Source organism: Lygodium microphyllum, chromosome 25 (assembly GCF_053477565.2).
Source record: "Lygodium microphyllum isolate KBCC chromosome 25, Lygodium_microphyllum_v1.1.10, whole genome shotgun sequence".
Taxonomy (NCBI): domain Eukaryota; kingdom Viridiplantae; phylum Streptophyta; class Polypodiopsida; order Schizaeales; family Lygodiaceae; genus Lygodium; species Lygodium microphyllum.
This window is the reverse complement of record NC_141159.1, coordinates 50,673,536-50,694,496: the sequence shown is the minus strand read 5'-3', so window position 1 is coordinate 50,694,496 and position 20,961 is coordinate 50,673,536. Positions and strand designations below refer to the sequence as shown.

Below are 20,961 nucleotides of genomic sequence, written 5' to 3'. Positions count from 1 at the left end.
TTGATGTGAAAAGCCATGACTAGAATCAACAAGATGGAAAGGCTCTTTAGGATCTCCATGATTTACAGGATCTTCAAGTTCTTCTAATGAAGTACGACAGTTACTTCAAACCATCAATATGTATTTGCAATAACAACAGAGATTACAGGCTTCAATAAAGTTGAAGTCTATTGTGGTGAAAGCCTGATGAACTTGTTTGATGGACAGAGAGTATCAGAGTATCTGAAATTGTATGCAATAAAGACAGAATTCTTTAGGGTTCTTCCACATAGGATGAGCTTGTATTTTGTTTGCATATGTATTCTAGCCTTGAAAAACAGAATCATGGAGGTTTATGTAAAGGATGATGATTGGGATAAATTCAAGAAAGCCATGAAAGAAGAAATTTTCCTTGAAGACTCATACTTGGTGATAATAAGAACTTTCAAGGAATGTGTTCAAAAACCCAACAAAGGCTTGGTTGCTATTGAGCTTATGTGAGAGTTTATCACTTGGATTCTGGAGAGTAGTTAGCTCTTAATACAAAGAAAGTGGAATTATTTTTGCAAGTTGCAACCCCCGCTTTGCAGCTAAGGCTAGAGCAGTTGTTGGAAGATAAGACCAAGGAAGAGGGGTTGAAGACAAATTGATAGGATACTAAGAATATTGTTTCCGTACTTTTGAAGAGAGAAAGGTGCAGAGCGAGGATGTAGGTTGGATTTGTTACTTCGGTGTCTTCTTCTCTTTCTACTCCTATCTCTACTTCTGTATCTACACTTGTACCTATGGTTAAACATGGTGTTTCTATGGCTATTCCTATCACAGATGAAACAATGGCTGAATTGATCAAGGGTATGCACGACTTGCAGATGAAAAAAGTAAAAATACAAGAAAATAAACAGTCTATAGGTTTTTCTACTATACTTAGAGATCAAAATCGAAAAGAGATTGTTTGCAGCTGCATGTGGTGTGACAACAACGAGTGTGATCACAAATACTGTGAGGCTTATAGAAATGCTATGCAAAAAAATTAGATTTTGAGGAAGGATGGGAAGATTTGTGCTAGTGAAACAGGTCTGTCCATTGCCACGGACTTTGGAAAAGGTAGAATGAAGAAGTTTTTAGAGGATTTGTTTATGCGGACTCCAAATATTGCTATAGATGCTACAGCCTATGGACTATAGAGAGAGAAAGACTGAAGGCAAAAATACAAAGATTTGGATCTATGCCTCCAAAACTATAGAAAAGGGCAAGATGCCTTAGACAGAGTTGTCTAGTGTAGGTTAGAGACTATCAAATCTTAGATTGGATGGGATTGTCTTGAATATACGTATTCATTTTATGCTTATGTGGCCAAAACACGGAGTGATAAGAATTCCATCTTGCCTCACATAAATCTAAAACTTCTTGATACTTTGCATCATCCAAACCAAGTTGTCCTAGCTTCTTAGATAGACCACTTCTTTCATGGCCAGGGTTTCTAGTGATCTGATTATGACCCCATCCTCTATTTCAAGTAGTCTAATGGGTTAGCAACATATCTTACTTTGTATGTTGATGATTTGATCATTACTAGGAGTTGTTGGAGCATATTGCACGCACTAGAGAGATGATGAGCACTAAGATTGAGATGCAAATATTTGACTTCTTCACTTTATCCCTTGGGCTAGAGGTGTTTCAGATGCCCACTTGCATTTTCTTTTCACGAAGGAGATATGTGACTAAGTTGTTGACAGCCGTTGGCATGACTTCTTGTAGGTCGATTTCATGCCCCATGGATCCAAGGTCTAGGTTATCCCAACATTCCTTACATGTAGTGGCAAATGTCACTATACATGCGCCTAGTTGGGTCCTAGTATGGCTCATTAAAACCCAACTAGATATTTATTTTGCACTTACCCTCTTGAGTTCATTCATGCAAAGACCTCTTCATGCCCCATTGGAAGCTACTTTACGGGTTTTGCAGTAATTAAGGGACACCCCAACCTATGGAATTTTGTATGGAGAGGGGGTCTCATTAATGGGTTGGATAGATTCCAATTGGGTTGGTGATATAGACTCACGAAGATCTACTATAAAGTTTTATTTTACCTTGGGAACATGTGTCATTTCTTGGAGCAGCAAGTGACAACCTACTGTTGCTCTTTCTTTCATGAAGGCTAAGTATCCAACCACTTATGCGGCTGTCCAAGATGTTGCTTGGTTGAGTAGGAGGATGGCTGAGATTGCATTTCCACAACCACAATCCACACACATGAAGCACATTGAGATCTAGTATCAGGATGTTCAAGAGCACATCCAATAGAGGGAGCTGGAGCTAGCTTACTTTGCCACAATGGTGTTGTGGCACTATGTGTTCACCAATGGAAAACTTACGGGTTACATATAAATACTATGATTTCATCCATGTGTCATGACCAATGGTTGACAGGTAAAATGAGAGTTGTTAATGTCAAGACAAGCATGTGATGGGAAGTATGAGATATGTAAAATACTTGTGAAGTGAATGTCTGGTAAAATGAGTTGCAATTGACTTGTCATGAGTAAAACAAAGTAATGAGGGTAAGTGATGTCCGGTCAAGTCAGTAGGAATGAATGTTGCAGAGTCTATGCCCAAATGACAAAAGAGAGTAACCATTCAAGTGGGCTATACCCATGGACAAATGCCAAAAGACACATTAAAGAGCCAAAAGCAAAAGTAATTAACAAGCAAAGGACTAAGTGTACAACAATCAGGAGAAAGCATGTGAGCTTCTGTGAGGTTGTTTTTGTGGGAATGAAGGCACCATCTAATGTAATTTTTCTCTTCAACAAACTCCATGAAAAGCACACTCTCCTTGTGATCTTGGAAGGGAAACTCCTTGAGTTTGAAAAGCAGAAGGCAGGGAAAGCACAAGATAAAGCAGGGCAAACTAAAGGGTGAGATCTTCTATATAAAGAGAGAACATGTTATGGACAGATTTGAGGGTTTAATAGAGAGATATTACTACTATAATAACTGAAATAGCAGGCCTGAACTAAAGTCTTCTCAGTGATCAAGTGATTTTGCTTGGATCCAAGTGCCATTCTTCCCTAGAGTCTTGCCTAGGCATAGGCAATTTCATGGCACATTTGTATTGCAGATTACCTACTGCTGTAAGTGTGTTTTCACAGGGTTATTACTACTGTAATTGAGTCTTTAGAATAGGGTTTTTATCAAAGAAGTGAGCTGAAGTGGCTTTGGGTTGCTTCTTGCATATACCGAGCTCTTTTGGCAATATTAAAGTAGTGTTTTGCTTGAGCTATTGTCTCAAATACAATGTATTCAGCTGGGAGGATTTTATTGTAGTTGTCTAAGGTTTTCAAGAGTAATACAAAGAGTTGTTCAGGGCTATCAATTTCTTGGGTTTCTTGGAGGGGTGCTAGATGTCGAGGGATCTGCTTGAATTTTTTTTATCCCAAGTAGGAGGTGGCCAAGGTATAGTGTAGGCTACACCTGTAGGAGGCCCATCCTGCTGAGGAGCCCTCCTGTTGCCTTCCCCCCTACCCCAATGTCAGTGGGCTTGAATGAATCTCTCATTAGTCATAGGGGTTGGATTTGGCTGCTGAGAAGCCTTCTTTCCATCTTGATGAGCCCAGTCCATGGGCAATTGGCAGCCTGATGGCAGAAGTCATGACATCTGAGATATTATTTGGCTGATTCCTGACAATAACTGGCTGAAATACAGTAGACTTGCTTGCCAAAACCTCCAAACCCAACGGTGTCCTTTTGGTGTGGCAACAGCAGCAAGGTTGCAAAAGGAGCAGCATGCCTGCATGATGGGCTGGTAGTGGCACAATCATGAATGGAGGGTTTGGTTGGGGGGGGGGGGGGGGGCGACGTGTATTGCAGCTGATCCTCTCACAACCATGGGATAAGCAAAATTTTGAATAAAAGAAGTCATAGTTGGGGAAGGGAAAATGAGTAAACAGTGTGACTACCACATCCTTCGATGCATCCACCTTCCCATGGGTTGCCAACTCACTCCGAAGCTGCTCCATCATGATGTGATCCCTCATCCTAGGAGACTTGGCTCTTGTTATTAATCTACTTCTTGCTGAACCAACACAACGTCAATAGAGTTGGGAAAGGAAAATGTCAAGGATTTGGGAGGATTGATCCTGTACTACAAATCAGTTCCATCTGTAGAATCACCATCATCCCACAAGACAGGATATTCCATAAGTCCCCAAAATGGATTGTGCCTTCAGATTCTGAAGGGAATAGTTGGCACTATCCAACCTATGAAGTCTCTGGTAGGTTTGGGAGAACAGGGATATGAACTGCTGGTGCAGGCAGAGAGAAGCAGGGCTTCCTCCATGTAGCCACTGGAGTTGGCTAGGAAGAATAAAGAGGAGAAGCTTTATCAAAGATAGAAATCACGAGTCCTCATGACTGACAAGCCACACGAACAAGTTGGGTGCAGTCTAATCCCACGTGCAACTGTTTCTATGATTGCTCATAGCATACAAGTAAAAATGTGCTATTGTCTGGCATTACTGCCCACGAGATTGGTTGTTTACTTAACCAATGTATGTACGATGTACATAGTAGTCTGTTACAGGGCATTTTTTTGTACTTTATATTTTACCTCAGGGATTCTTTCCAAGATGTTACTCATAGATTTTTTTTTTCCTTAAAAAAGAAGATATCACTGTTGCTCCCAAAATCTGCCAGAGTGTAAGGTTAGGTCAAAATTGAAGACTTTTTCTCATTGCAAGGCCTAACTAACTCATCATGCTTTGAAGGTTTTCACACACTCCACGATGTAAACTTTGATGGAACAAGGGCAGCCCTGTTCTTTAAAACAGTTTGTTTCTACAACATACTTACTGGAATGGATTGATTTCTGAATCATGGAACTTCCTTGTTATTTTAATGCCTTCAACTGTGTTATTTCTGAAGTCTTATTTAAAGTTATCTGACAGGCGGCTGCATCTACTTCAAAAGTGCTGGTTGTCATGAATTATATCTAATGTGTATTCACGCTTATGGTGTAACAATGCAGATGGACAAGTCTTTTCACATATGGTTTTTTCTTTCACTAGTCTTGAACTCATGATGGTCTTAATTATTTGTGTGCACATGTGTGTGTGTATGTGCACATGCCTATGCTAGCACATGTGTGCATTTATGTGACAGCACTATCGGCCCTGAAAATGTTTGCCTTTGTATTTTCCCCTTTCTACATGTAACCCTTGGTCTCTGAAGCAATTGAGGTTTTTATTCTTTTTCCTCCATGGTAGGTCTTCATCCCATTTGAGGTTTTCCCTGACATGCATATGAAAATGTTACAGAAAGGAGTTCAAATGTGATGGTACCAGGATTTTTGGTTAGCCGTGACATAAGCAGAGGCTTGTAAGTGAAAATTTCTTGGTCTTCTGTAATGGGCTTATTTTTGGTATCGGTGTGGCTTGTTGAGAATTGGGCTTCTTCATGTGGGCAAATGCTTTATTTCAATGTTAAATGGAATGATACAGGGAGGATATGCCAATACCATGTGTGAATGAGTACACCTCAGAAGTTTTACCTGAGGATTTTTTGTACATAAGGGGTTCAATAATATCGGCAGGTATCTGAAAACATTTCTGCAAACTACTACCTGAAAGCCCTCAGCTTTCGAAACTTCTTGAAGCCGACTTGCTTTGTTTAATTTGGACCTTGGCAGCTGCACATGTTGATACATCCTTCAGCAGAATTGGAGACCTTCACTGCACGTGCTTGGGTGACTGTCTGAGGTGAGGTCTTACTTATTTGTTTTTTATAATAAAATTTTAAAGAGCTTTGCTTTCACAGGTTGGTAACTTGGAGATTTATGAGATTGTTTAGGTTGGGAAGGGGAAGAAGTAACATACATAGTATATGTCTTTGTGTTATGAACAGAGAAACATTATGCATGATTGATTATATCTCGAACTTAATTATTTTGATATGTTTGCTACGTGTGTTTCCTGAGTCTACAATGCATCACTATTGTCTTTGTTGACTTTACTCTCCCATGAGTTGAAGGTGTGAGGATCGAGGTGCAGCTGAGAGTGCAGTAGACAGTGTGAGAGTGAGAGAGTCAGAGTGAAGCACGACACCCAATCCAATAGACTGAAAGAGTGTAACATGAAAGTACAAAGTACAATCCTTAAACCTTAGGGTTGTAGGGGGTGTTCACACCTGACACACGGTAAGTGCCCATAAGTGTGTAACATAAGCACATAAGCCCATACGAAAATAAGATTATAAGTCTGGGGGGGAAAACCTCTCCTACCGAGAGTAAAAAGTGCCCCAGTGTCCTACTGATCATCGACACTCCCATATGAGCGTAGGCATAAGTGAGGCGTGAGTCAAATACCCAACAAACCCCCCTGGAGTGAAGAGTGATCAAGAGTACAAGGATCATCCGCCACCAAAGGATATCAAATTTAAAGCATCGCGAAATGCTTCAAATTTGTCACTAGCAAGAGCTTTGGTGAAGATGTCTGCCACATTACTGGTGGTAGGACAATAGACAAGGCTGATATCACCTGCATGTAGCCTCTCTCTGACAAAGTGATAATGGATCTCAATGTGTTTCGTGCGGGGCATGAAACACTGGGTTCCGTGCCACTGCAATGACACTCTGACTGTCAGTGAACAAAGGAGTAGGCTCTGTAACAGATACATCCAGATCAGCTAGCAAACATCTAAGCCATACGCATTCAACTGTGGTAGTGAAAGCTGCCTTCTATTCAGCTTCACATGACGATGTGGCAACAGTGGATTGTTTCTTGCTAAGCCAAGAAATGCAAGAAGAGCCAAGAAAGAAACAATTGCCACTAGTGGAGTGATGTGTATCATAATCACCAGCCCAATCAGAATCACTGTAAGTATGTAACTGCAGTGGTCTCCCCTTGGCATAAAGCAACCCAAGAGATCGAGTACCCTGCCAGTAACCAAAAACACGCTTGACAGCTTACCAATGTGACATACGTGGCTGATACATATACCTGCTCAAAGCTGAAACTGCAAACTGTATGTCCGGCCTAGTGTTGCATAGGTAGATAAGACATCCAACTGCAGGAGCATATGTATGTATATCAAACAAATCACTGTCATCATGTAATGACAGTTTCAGTCTAGGTTCTATGGGGGTATAAACTAGCTTGCAATCCTGTAAGCCAAACTTCTCAAGAAGCTGCCCAATATACCTTGACTGTGATAGCCCAATACCTCGAGCATCATGTATGAACTGGATGCCCAAGTAGTAATGCAAAACTCCCAAGTCAGACATGTCAAAAGTTTGCTGCAAATTTTGTTTGAATGCTGAAATCTGATCAGCATGTGTTCCAGTGAGCAAAAGGTCATCAACATAAAGACATATAATCAGCATAGATGCCCCTTCTTTACATACGTAAAGGGTAGACTCAGATGAGCTGTTTAGAAATCCTTGACCAAGCAAGAAAGCATCTATTTTTGCATACCAAGCTCTAGGAGCTTGTTTCAAACCATATAGTGCCTTTTTGAGCTTGCATGCCAAATGTTCTGAGCCTTCAACTGCAAAACCAATGGGCTGTTGTACATAAACTTCCTCTTGAAGTTTCCATGTAAAAATGCAGTCTTGATATCCAGCTGATACACTGTCCAACCATAATGTGCAGCCAAAGCAATCATAGACTTGATGGTCATCATACGGGAAGTAGGAGCAAATGTCTCCTCATAGTCAATACCCTTTTTCTGTGCGTAGCCTTTAGCTACAAGCCATGCCTTGTATTTATCAATGGATCCATCTGCTTTCCTTTTCAGTTTGTAGACCCATTTCGTTCCAATGGCTTTCTTTCCAAATGGCAAAGACACCAAATCCCAAGTTTGATTCTTAGTGATAGAATCTAATTCAGCTTGCATTGCTGCCATCCAATGCACACTGTGTTGTGCATCCTCAAAACATTCAGGCTCTTCATTATCAAAAGTACTTGCTGCCATAACAAACTCCATGGTATGTGCTGAATCATGCAAACGAGTTTGCGTTCTAGTACGACCAGCCATGGGTGCATCCAAAGGACTATCTTGCATAGTCTGCAAATACCATCTAGGTAACTGTCTAGCTTCTTGACTGTGTGCAAGCTCTTGCTGAATTTCAGTTTCAGCATTATGCTGAATATTCCGATCAGCCAATGGCTGAATTTCTGCACTTTCCATAGGAGCAGCCGGCTAAACATTAGGTTCATTTTCTGAAACTCTAGCTGAATCACCAAAAGTAATGGGCAGCAGCCCTTCAAAAACATCACGGGCGGCCTGATATGTGTCCAAACCAACCAAGGATAATTCTGATTTTTCATCAAAAACAACATCCCTGCTGACAAAAACCTTCTTTGTAACGGGATCATAGAGTCTGTGGCCTTTGCTCTCACTGCTATATCCCATAAAAATGCACTTAACAGCCTTGTTGTCCAACTTTTTTCTAAGTACCTGTGGAATATGGGCATAGGCAAGACACCCAAAGGTATGGAAGTGGCCAACAGAAGGTTTATGGCTGTTCCAAGCCTCAAAAGGTGTGATGGTCTTCAAGGCTTTGGTAGGGCATCTGTTCAAAATATGGCAAGCACACATGACTGCTTCCATCCAAAAACTATGAGGCAAGCTCTTTGCCTTCAACATACATCTGGCCATCTCCATGAGTGACCGATTCTTTCTCTCTGCTACCCCATTCTGCTGTGGAGTATAGGCAGTAGTGTATTGATGGACTATGCCTTTCTGCTTCAAAAAAGAATTCAGCATAGAGGAGATGTATTCCCCCCCTCGGTCCGAACGGAGAGTCTTGATTTTGCATCTAGATTGATTTTTCAACAAGTGCAGTGAAAGTCAAAAATGCATCATACACTTCTGACTTCTTTTTCAAACAGTAGACCCAGCAAAAACGTGTAAAGTCATTAATGAATGTCACAAAATAGTAACAACTGCCCAATGATATTGTTTGCATAGGTCCACAAACATCTGAATGCACCAACTGCAATCTGGTTGTTGCTCTGAAAGTAACATCACGGGGAAATGAGAAACGATGTATTTTCCCCAAAATGTATCCCTCGCATAAGTGCTCAGGAGGTCTCTCCAAGAGAGGTAAGCCATCCAGCATCTGAGTACGCTGCAAAAGCATCAAGCTGCCAAAGTTTACATGCCCCAAATGAGTATGCCATAACTCCGCCTGTATCATAGCAGGAGTAAGAGTGGATGTCAAGTATGCCGACTGATCTACTGAAAGAGCATCCAACTCATATAAACCATGACACAAAGATCCTGTCAAGACCAAAGTCATGCGTTCTTTATCTCTAACCATGCAACGGTTATCATCAAATGTGACGTGCAAAACACAACGTGCCAAAGAAGAAATAGAAAGCAAATTCTTCTTGATCCCAGGCACAAACAAAGCATCCTGTAGGCGGAGAATAGAGCCATCAATGGCTGTGAGCTGAATCTCCCCAATACCACGAACAGGGTATGATGCATTATTGGCACATTGTACAGATTTCCCAACGGGAGGTGCACTAACTGAAGCAAACAAATCTCTGCGAGATGTAATATGTCTAGAAGCACCACTGTCAAAGAACCAAGTGTCAGCATCCTCTGTAGAGCTAAGTGCTCTATCAGCCCAAGAGATGTCATAACTGCATGTGTAAAAACAATAGTCCCTGTCTACAACAAAGGACGCGGACTCACTAGCAGTGGAAGGAGTGGTAGAAACAGACATTCTTGACTCCTTCTTCTCTTTGGCAATGCGCTTCTTGCACTCAGTGATATAGTGGCCTGGCTTCTTACAATAATGACATTTTTCCTTTTTAGCTTGCGTCCCCCCTTGTGTCTGATTCTGTGACGTGCCAGAAGTACCAGAACTCTGTGGAGCATTTTTCACCTTGCTGTTTTTGCCTTTTTGTCTTGCCACAAAAGCCTGCTCAGAGATTATAGCATCCACACCACTATTTTTCCTTGTTTGCTCCTCCTCTAGAAGCAAACTAACCAGCTGAATAAAAGTGAGCGGGTACTCGGCAATCCTCATGGTGAGGTTCAATGCAGTATGAAAAGATAAGTACGAAGGAGGTAAGGAATTCAAGGGGGTGGATATCAACTGTGCATCCAAAAAGTACTCATCTACATTCATGAGCTGCTCCCGCAAGTCCTGAATCTTATTTAAGTGATCTTGCATAGAATCACCCTCATTCATCTTCAAGGTCTCTAACTCTTTCTTCAAGAAAGAGATTCGAGTCTCATTCTTTCCTGCAAACATATGCTCCAAAGTCAGCCATGCATCTCGTGAAGAAGATGCTGAACGAATGTGAGGGATGATGGACTGCTGAACTTCCAAAGCAATCAGCGACAAGGCCTGTGCATCACGTGTATCCCAAGCTTTTTGAGCTGCAGTTCTTGGAGGAAGTGGCTGAGGTGGAGCGGGCTGAGGTCCCCGTTGTCCACGTGCCCCTTGAGGAGGAGGAGTAACGGGAGCTACAACTCCCGGTCGAGTTTCCTCTCCATTGACATAATCCCATAAATTCTTAGCCACTAATACATTCTTCATCATGAATGACCATGGCGAATAATTGTTTCCATCCAATTTGTTTTCTTTGGATACATACGTAAATACATCACCTCCCTACTTTGCCATGATGACAAATTTCCAAAGACAAATGAGCAATGTCAAAGCAGTAAGGACTGGAAATCTGCAAATTTCCAGAAATTGCAGCAAGCACACTTCTGCAATTAATGTGCAAGGGTGTACTCTGTCGAAAACTGTCTTTAATGCACGCTTCCCAAGGTGCAAACAGTGCTCAGCAACACTGTAATATCAAAATCCCCAAAATTTTTGCCAAAATTTGTGTCACAAATACCCTAGAATGTGCATTTAATGTGTCTCTGTCACAGACACAAGCACGTGTCCCAAAGCAGAAAACTGATCCTGTTGCTGCTCGAACTCCTGTGTTTGAATTAAAAAATGCAAAATGTTACCTTTGCAGAATGATTGCAGCTGACTGACAACGTGCACGGATCCCGAGGCAATGTCTGCGCACAGGAACAGGTTGGCGAACCTGGTGGCGGGCTGCTGCACGTTCAGGAGGTGGTGCCTGCAGACAGATGTCTCGTGCAGGCCAGTGGTGCGCTGGGCAGGGCGTGTGCAGGTACAGGTGGCGCGCTGGCGGAGTAGGCGGCGCCTCCAGCTGACAGGTGGCGCGCTGGGCAGGGCGCGCGCAGGTACAGATGTTGACGGCACCTGCAAAGTGGCGCGCTGGGACAGGCGGGTGGAGCTGTGCGCTGGCGGCTGGAGCTGACACTGGCGGGTGGAGTTGCACTGGCGGCTGGAGCTGACGGCCTGGGGCAGAACTGGCGGCTGGGGCAGAACTGGCAGGGGCTGCAGACTAGCGCTGAGCTCAGAGCTGAGCTCTGATACCAAATGTGAGGTGGGAGGATCGAGGTGCAGCTGAGAGTGCAGTAGACAGTGTGAGAGTGAGAGAGACAGAGTGAAGCACGACACCCAATCCGATAGACTGAAAGAGTGTAACATGAAAGTACAAAGTACAACCCTTAAACCTTAGGGTTGTAGGGGGTGTTCACACCTGACACACGGTAAGTGCCCATAAGTGTGTAACATAAGCACATAAGCACATATGAAAATAAGACTATAAGTCTGGGGGAAAAAACCTCACCTACCGAGAGTAAAAAGTGCCCCAGTGTCCTACTGATCACCGACACTCCCATATGAGCGTAGGCGTAAGTGAGGCGTGAGTTAAATACCCAACAGAAGGCTCCGAACCAAACAGAGACTCTAGCCCTGACCTGGTTCATTGACTGGTTGGGAAGTGGTGTAGAGAAAGTGTCTCAATTGCATCCTCTTCATTGACATTGAAAACTTGTTTCAAGTTTTTCTTGATTCTATCTGCAACTAAAGGAAAATAGTCTTGCAAGCTACTCTTGAATGATGGTAGGGGTAGTGTGCTGGTTAGTGGATAACAGATTCTGTTATTAAGGATCTATGATTGGAAACTTACACCATAAAATGAAAGAGCAATCATTGCTGAATTGACCGCATTCTGTGTCTTGAGTTGGCCATGAGTGTACAGATCACAAATGTATATCCAATTAGTCAATAGAAAAGGCATTTCAGTTATTGCGTTAACAATCTTTTAAAGGATGAGGTGAGAGGGAGAGAATAGACTGCTGTTGATGGAAGTCAATGGCTGAAAAATGCAGTAAACTCCTTGAGATGTACATGTATGTTCAAGGAAGAAGACTAGAGTCTAGGACCAAATTTTCAACCTTTTGTGAATGAAGCATGCTGTACCAGGTCTAAACAACAGCATAGGCTGGAGCAGCAGCCACCTGATTTGGAGTATGTTGATTGCATGGAGATGATTGATAGGTGATTGATTGTTTGCAGTATTGCTCCTTCTGTAAATCAGAATATAGCTCATCATGGTGGGAAACAGCAAGGGTAAGTTCCTAAAGGTTCAGAAATGAGGAAGAAATAAAGCAGGGAACTTTATTGAATATAGACCTATATGGGCTTGTGTGAGTATGAAACATTAGGCCTATGGCTAGACAACTCCAAATGTCACACTAAAGAACAGTTGACTGTTGCTGTAGAAAATCAATCTCAGCTAGCATCTGCTTCAACCAAACGACATCTTGAGTTGCAGAACAACCAGCTATGTACTCTGCCTCTCTAAGAAAAGGAGTGATGGTAGGCTGTTGCTTTGCTGCTCCAAACTATATCAAATGACCCTGAGGTACAGCAGAAGCCTAGAGCGGATATTTGGGTCTATGCTACTTGCTATTGAACCCATAATAATCCTGTGTGCTTGGTGTCTTACAGGCACTGCATTACATGTGATGCAGTCTACCAGCGTGGATGGAGGGACTTCTAAAATAAGAACTCAAAATGCAAATAAAGTGAAAACATCTGGTTGGGTATGAATTGTCCAAATCAGGAACCCAACTGGTCCCTCTAGTGACACATGCTGCCATTTCACTCAGGATATGCTCAACTGGAACCTTTGGTCCATGGGACAAGAAATAGCCTATAAGCAGTTGTGCTAAGAGCTTGATAAAAGTTTCCAAGTATCTATGGTGCTACTTGCAAAATGAATATAGCACATGGTATTTGAGGACCCTCGAGTCCAAAGTAGGCCATGATTTGTCATTTCAAAGTTCAAACACATTGCATAGCTATTATTGTGTACGAGCAATTTGCTCAATGTGACTTCGTGCAATGGAATCATTTGCATACATGATGGTAAGGGTCACCAAACTGTCAGCTCATGTGAAGTAGAGGTTGGGGTTATAATTGGACTCCCAAAACACTACCCTAAATGCATGTTGAACAAAGAAGCAGTCAGGTTCCTAATAAACCAAGCTCAAGGTGCTTGGTTTAGGCCAAAGAAGTCTTCCACAAGCAATAGATCAGATCCTCTAATCTTGGGACAATATATCCGGGTAGCCACTCCATGTGGCTGTCTCATGAAGGTTACCATTTGGAAAGATGACATCACATCCACCTAGTAAATAGGGTACTTGTGATGGGCAGTGAAGGCTATGACCATCCAAATGCTAGCCATTTGAGTTATTGCTGCAAATGTTGCATTGTTATCTCTCAGGCTTTAGGGCAAATACCTTAATAACATGCTTAGCTTTGTGCTTATCCAAGGTCCTATCAACCTTGTAGATGGTCTTATATATACCCTTTTGACACTAATCACCTTTCTTTGAGGAGAACACAAAACCAATTTCTAGCTTTGCTTGTGCTCAATTGAATCGTGCATAGCATGCTACCAGATGCCCTATATCAAAGCTTCCTTAAAAAAGTAGGTTTGTTGTTCTCCATAATTCTATGTGTAAGTGTATAGTTTGGTTCACAACAAGTGAATTAAATGTTACTATCCGTTCTTATGTTGTATTTTCTGTGACATCCAAAATCTAGCTGGGTGGTGGGGAATCGCAAAACAAGTGAATCCTTGACTCTTGCACAAGAGTCTTGAATCCAGCATACAACATTGAAGGAAGATTTTTGGGTGGGTGCACTGACTTTTGGCTCCTCTTGATCACGTGCAGCTTGAAACTTCATCTCTTTCTCCTCTATCTCATTTGCCGCCTGTGGCTTTGACATGGCTGCAAGCAGTAGTTGCGATTCACGTAAATCTTCCACATGCACCTCTAATGAAGGAGACTAGGTCCTTGGCAAGGGTAGGGTTGGCATGGGTGTCTTGGAGAGTAGGAAGAAAGGTGGATGATGGTGGTGTTGGAAATGTTGATTGAAGTGTTCTGTGTGAACATATATGTACATGTTTGTATGTACATGTACATTAAATTATTATTTTACATACACGCTTGTGAATGCACTTTAATTGGCACATGTGTGTAATGTTAGCACATTGCATGTGAACACACTTTTAGTAGTATTATTCTTGAGAAAGGTAGATTTTTCTAGAAGTAGCAAGAAGTCTCTAGAAAAAATGATACTTGTAGGCACCTCAAAATTCTCTAGAAAGTGGTAAGTATTTATACCTTGCTAGAGGTCTATACAATGACCTTTATTGAATCATTCCATCTAACCAATTGAAGCAGCATTCTATCATTGTGCTGCAAGAGACACTTTTTTTTTTCGTAATCAAGTGGCTACCCTAGTGGTAACTCTCTCTCTCTCTCTTTTCGTGAAGATAATTGAATTAAGTAGTAAATATTTACATCAGACCATCAAGTCAGCATTCTCTCTGTATCTCTTACTTTTTGTTACATCAGACCATCAGGTCAGCATTCTCTCTCTCTCTCTCTCTCTCTCTCTCATGCGCGCGCACACACACATAAAGAGTAATTAACACAATTACTTGACATGTAGAATTCAAGAGTTACAAGTGAACTAGATGACTGGAAAACAAAGTGAAGAAATCATAGCATGCCAAGAAACCAAATCATCATTGGGAAGGATGCCCGTATACTATATGATGCTAAACTACCAATGAAGAAGATCTCCCAATCGGGTGATATGATTGTGTACTTTGGAAAGAGAATCAACAATGAATGCATTCTAGATAGTCTAGTTATGGCAGCAGCCCTAGAAACACAAAAAGTGGAAAACAATCTTCACATGTAGTTGCAAAGAATCTAGGCTTACTAAAGGCCCAATCTCATGAATGCATGGTAGCTTTGACTACATGAGGCTAGACGAACCATAACGCCATGCTTGAGATGGAATGAGAAGGATCCACGCACACTTTAAAATCCCCCATTAGCAGACCCAGCCTACCAAGTGGAAGACATGATTGTATTGTAATTGCTGTCATAATTCACGAAGATGTGGGCCATTCCACAATGAGAAAAAAGTTCTTTAAGATAGTCTCGTGGTAACTCCCGTGGCCATAGGTACTCTCATTTGGCACATAGATACCAACCAACCATAAAATCTTACTCTCATATCTAATTTTAATAACAAGAAATCTGTCCATTACATCCCTTTTAATCAAAATAGGTTGAAGTTTCTTATGGACAATCATCAACACACCAGAATGCTTCACTGTTGGGACTAAAGTATAAAACAATTCGAACTCATGACAATGGATTGCCCTTCTAGCTTCTTTATGACTGTTATGCTCAACAACACATTCAACATCTTAGGACCCAAGCATTGGCATGCAAAACTCAACATATCATTTTGTTTGCTATGAGAGCAAACATCATGAACATTTCACACCGCAATTTTCGTGATGAAAAGTGGCAAGAATTCAATCAGCCCTTCTACACTACTCTTATACTATGTCAGAGTGCAGTGAATGTGCAAGCATATGGACAAGATTGAAAGACATTGAATAGAGAGAAGAGGGAGAGAGGAAAGAAACAGAAGAATGCAGAAATCTGCAGTCAATGAATGCTGAAATGAAGAGGGCAGATGTACAAGGGCCTTTGGTGTATCTCCTCGAGCCGAATCTCTCTCATCAAACCTGAAAGTAGAAGTGAGGAAGCCAGGCTGCACAATTGCTATGTATAGTAATAAAAGAATGATAAAATATGGTAGTTGGCTAGCCAAATCTGGCTGATTGCTACCAGATTTGGAAGGCCTGCCAAGTCTTCCCAAAATACCACAAATCTGGCTGCCAACAATGCTGCAATAAATGCAATCTGATCACCCTGCCCATGTGGCACTGGACTGCCCACTGAAACTGCCCAGAAATTGGCATCTGCTGAAAAGGATGCCCGAATAACTGACAGGAAATGTGTAAGTCGCTCCGAGAGAACTGATTGCACCAATTGTATCCTCTGAACGCTAGTCCAAGGGATGACTAATCTCTAACAATATTAGCCTCGGTGCCTATTTGGGCAGCTGGGTGGCACCTTTTGGATGGGTCAGCTAGTTTCATAGGGCTGACCTGATTTCTTTGGTGTTATGCTCCATAGCTTGTTTATATGGCTCTATTCCACACTCGTTCATCTCATATCATTGCTTCCTGTTGGAGAGAGGGAGACTCGAGGCACTGCTGGTCATCACATGTGCAGGTACCCATATGGTTTGTAGTGATCATTCTTATGCTTTGAGTTATGGATTCAATTGACCGTTTTTTACTCATTCTAAGTTCTCGTGTTATTTTCTCACTGTTCATTTTCTCAGTATTTAGGTTTGTGTTTTCTTGCTTCCGCTCCTTTGCTTATTCTCACAATTACAAGGTGTATTTGGATAGCTCAACACCCTTCCTCAAACACAACTCCAAACTTAACTAGTGTACCAATGTGTGAAATGAGATCCACCATAACTTGTGCTAAATGTGGCTTGATATGTTTTTGATGTAAATATTGCCTTGCTCTTGGTGGATCATCCTGCTCCAACACTCCTACAGGCTGTCTTTATTGCCTGCCAGTTTCTCCATCATCGTTAGCTTTGACTAGTGGGTTTTGGACTTGGGATCCATCTCCAATGGACGGCACACTCAAACTCCTCCCTTAGCCCACTTACAAGAGAGCCATCTGCTGTTCGATATCTTTGCCGTGAGCATTGTGTACACATTTAATCATTAGTCAGCACTTTTCATTCCTCAATTTTGCGTTTTGTGTTAGTGTTTGTATTCACTGTTTTTCAGTCATGGTCATCCACATTGTGTTTTCTTTTTCAAACCATGGCAAATCTCCACAAGCAGGTGGACATCATTGTTGAGACTAGGATCATAGTTGCACTCGTACGTAGTACGAATTGGTTCGCACTATACGGTTTGTACCGTACCGTACCATACAAATTCGTACGAAATCGCACAAAAAAACAAGCTTTTTTTTTTTTTTTTTTTGGCGTGATTGTTGTTGTTGGTGGTGGTTTGGGTTGTTGACTGTTGTTGTTGTGGTAGTGATTTTGTAGCCTTGATCGATCAACCAAGAAAGGGGGTGGAAGCTTGATTAGACTTCTCATACATGTTTTGTTATGATTTATCCTAGAGCCAAAGGCCATACATAAGGTATTCAAGCAGTTCCAAACGTTTCTAATTGACGTCCCATCATTTTTCACAATATGTTAGTGTTATCAATAAATAAATTCAGCACCATTTGAGAATCATCAAGTAGCTTAATCCTATTGATTTTACCTTTGTTCACAGCTCATTTTGCAACGCCCAACCCAAAGCATTAGTACACATTGCTAATAAAACTAGGCCAGAGGATAGCTTGGCCTAATGTACCTTCCGAGAGTACACGAATTAGTGAATGTACCATCGGTAGCTGCTTTAGCCTTAGTAATACCAAACAAAACCGTAACAAAATTCATAAATCCTTTACCAAAACCTTTGGTGGTTTGTTTGGTAATTGTTGGTCTCACTGGTCATTTTGGCCTCTTGTAGACGTTAATAAAGCATCTCATGTCATTTCATCTCTCTCTTTTTTTTTCGTAAAAGGTAATTGTATTAATTACGAAAAAAAGGTACAAGATTACATGATTACATGATTACAAGAGACACGAGGGCCCTAGGCCAATGTGTGGGGAATCCCTGTACTAATGCACTAAAAAGGGTTACACCAATCATGGCAACGACCCAGAGGCAATTGCCATATGCCAGGGAACCAAATCCTCCCGAGGGAGCAAGTCGGAGTGCCGGATGAGATCTAGCTGCCAATGCAAGAGCCCTTTAAGCCTGGCAATATGTCTCGGTACATTAGAGGCCGAATCAAAGAGAAAAGCATTGCGTGTGGTCCAAATGTGCAAGCATCCCCAGTATCTAAAAAAGTGAAATAAGATCTTCATATGTAACTGTGGCGGTGTGGGGTACTTTGGGCGCACAAAGACCCAATTGAAAGGAGTTAGTGAGGACCCCACCACTGCGCGCCAGATTTGCGACAAGAGTGACCAGATATTCTTGGCGAGCGGGCAAGAAAGAAAACGATGTCGGGCCGATTCCGCAGTAGTGGTACAGAAGAAACAATTGCCATTCGAGATTCTACGCTTGGAAAGAGCCGAGGCAAGAGGAAGACCACCAATCATTACCCGCCAATGAAAGACCTTGCATTTGAAAGGTGCCTTATTCAGCCAGCCCTCCATCAGCGTTGCCTGCCACCATGACTGCGATTTCTGCAGTCCCCAAACAGTATTAGCTTTCACACCCAGCCATTGGTGATCTTGAATGAGAAGATGATACACCTGATTAGTAGAGGCCTTTTCCAGACTCAACCGGCCTGCAAGGTCCCAGTCCTGCCAAGGACGATCCACAGCCAGGGCAGGAAAGGGTTGCCTACCCTGAAGCTCCGACAAAAGCTGTTCCCATAAACCACGGTATCCGCGCGGGATCGTGAAAAGTCTCCTAGCAGTCCGAAACGATGCAAGAACATTGCGAGTGGCAAGGGTAGCATCCGCAATCGAGGTCACACCTAAACGGGCCATGCGGTTAAATCTCGGTCTGAGCTGATGTTTGTCTTCCCATGAAAGTAATCTCGATACTGCCAACAATTCCAGCTGAAAGGAGTTAGTCTGCAAGCGGTCCCCCACTGGATGCCAACGGGCCTTTTGGAGCACCACTTTCCAAGAGCCGACCAAGTGCAGTAACAGAGAGGAAGAGGGACTGGAAGATCGAGCGTCAGCATTAAGGACATTCCACCAGGAGGCCCGAAGTCGTGTATTACCATGGCGTAGCCTGCTGTCCTCAAGAAAATAACGGGCTATGATGGTCCACGGGTGATGATCCACACACATGGCACGAAAAAGAGACCAACGAAGAGCCAACATATGAGTTTCTGCATCCAAAATAGCTCCACCACCCATGCGTTTAGGGGTACATGTATGTGACCATGAAATGAAATCCACGAAATACCTGCCTGCAGTGAATCCTTCTTCCATAGCATGAAACGAATGGGATGAGTGAGGGCCTTCAAAGTAGTAGGCATCCACGGCAACAATGGCAGGAAATACGTCAGCATTGGTAGCATAATTGCCTGAGCCACTTTGAGGCGGACATGGAATGGCCACGCTTGCGACTTCCAATACATAAACTTCGCCGCCAGTTTTTGTGAAATCCACTCCAGTAGGTCTTTTGGCCGTACATCCACCCCCAATGGGTATCCAAGATGCCTGACAATGGAGCCACGGGAAACCACCTAGCCCTGCCAGCCTAATGACTGTAAATCAGGCTCTGTGCAACTGAGTATGGCTGATTTAAAGGCATTGATGCGAAGACCAGAGGCCTGACCAAAGAGCGTCCAAACATCTAATGCCTTGCGAATGTTGTCCCTGTCCGCCCGCAAAATCATTGAGGATAACATTGAAAGGACCGGGTGAGTCGCCAAGGCAAAGAAGAGAGAACTCAAAGGGCAACCCTTTTTGACCGAGCGTGCAAGGACAAATGGCTTTGTAACCCCACCATTGAGCATAACTCTTGAAGAAGCCGCATCACTAATGGTGTAGATCAATCGGGACATCCGAGTACCAAAACCCATAGCAGACATGAGATCTGCAATGAAAGACCAGTCCACATAGTCAAAGGCCTTTTCCAAGTCCAATTGAATCAATACCACTTCCTGACTGGAGTGCCGCGCATAGTCAATAGCCATTTGCACATTTAAGATTTCATATCTCTCTCTCTCTCTCTCTCTCTCTCTCTCTCTCTCTCAAGCATACATGCCTCTTATTTGTATGATCATTCATGTATGATGTATCCGCTCCTATGTATGTACTTGTAAGTTGTAGCGCATGTTGCGCACGCGGCATATGCCTTAGAGGTTTTGGCGTGTTATCCTCAAGTATTCATCTTATATACTCCAATAGCATTGCTATTTAGACTCTTAATATCTATTCTATCATCTATAGTTCAAAATAATGAAGTTAATTTTTTTTTCGTATTAATATTGTATTGTACCTGATAAAATCTTAAGGTACCATTTAGTACCGTATTTTATCGTACCGTACCATACCGTACTTTTGGTACCTGACAACTATGACTAGGATGAACATTTTTGTAGCAAATCATACCTTGAATCGATAGAGGTCCTTGAGTCTTCATTATGGTCTTCAGAAACCTTACAAATGGATCATGTAATGGCCCAATTCTTACAGTACTTTCTGTTCTTTATCTTATTATTTTTCTTAAACTAACACCAAGGATTTGTCATATGTTTGTTGGAATTACATCCAGATTCCCTAGTATTATTGCTTATAAGCTTGCCTTATAGCTCAGGACACACATTTTGATTGGAGCATGGCTCAATATTTATGCCTCTTTTGTGGATAAATTCTGATGAGTGTGCAAGAATGGATGTCTACAGGAAAAATTGGCATAGATCCATTGTTGCACTTAATATGGGGGAAGGTATATATGCTTCTTGGCAATGTCTCCATCAGCAACACATATATTGCAATACGATCAATGGTAAAGAAAATATGACAATTTTCAAACATGATATGTCAAGAATATCAGAATGTGCATCCTCAAGGATTGCAACAATAAAACCTCCATAGCAAGATTACTTGCCAAAACAGCTAGCTCTTTTAGATATTACCTTCT

At 42.2% G+C, this 20,961-nt stretch overlaps 1 protein-coding gene across 7 annotated transcripts in view; it reads left to right on the top strand.

The window, feature by feature from the left end:
* Positions 1-20,961, top strand: part of LOC148014212 (uncharacterized) — a 120,197-nt gene that overhangs the window by 56,093 nt on the left and 43,143 nt on the right. For 6 of the 7 annotated variants that reach the window (XR_015688587.1, XR_015688586.1, XM_087666248.1 and 3 more), the window contains exons 5-7: positions 5,296-5,356; positions 5,479-5,570; positions 5,667-5,736. Coding sequence is in view for 4 of the 7 variants with exons in the window: in XM_087666248.1 (XP_087522374.1) it covers positions 5,296-5,356; positions 5,479-5,570; positions 5,667-5,736 (223 nt within the window). In the remaining 3 variants the exon portion in view is untranslated. Of the gene's footprint in view, positions 1-5,295; positions 5,357-5,478; positions 5,571-5,666; positions 5,737-20,722; positions 20,827-20,961 lie in introns of all 7 variants that reach the window. The other variant, XR_015688588.1, reaches the window with a different exon arrangement.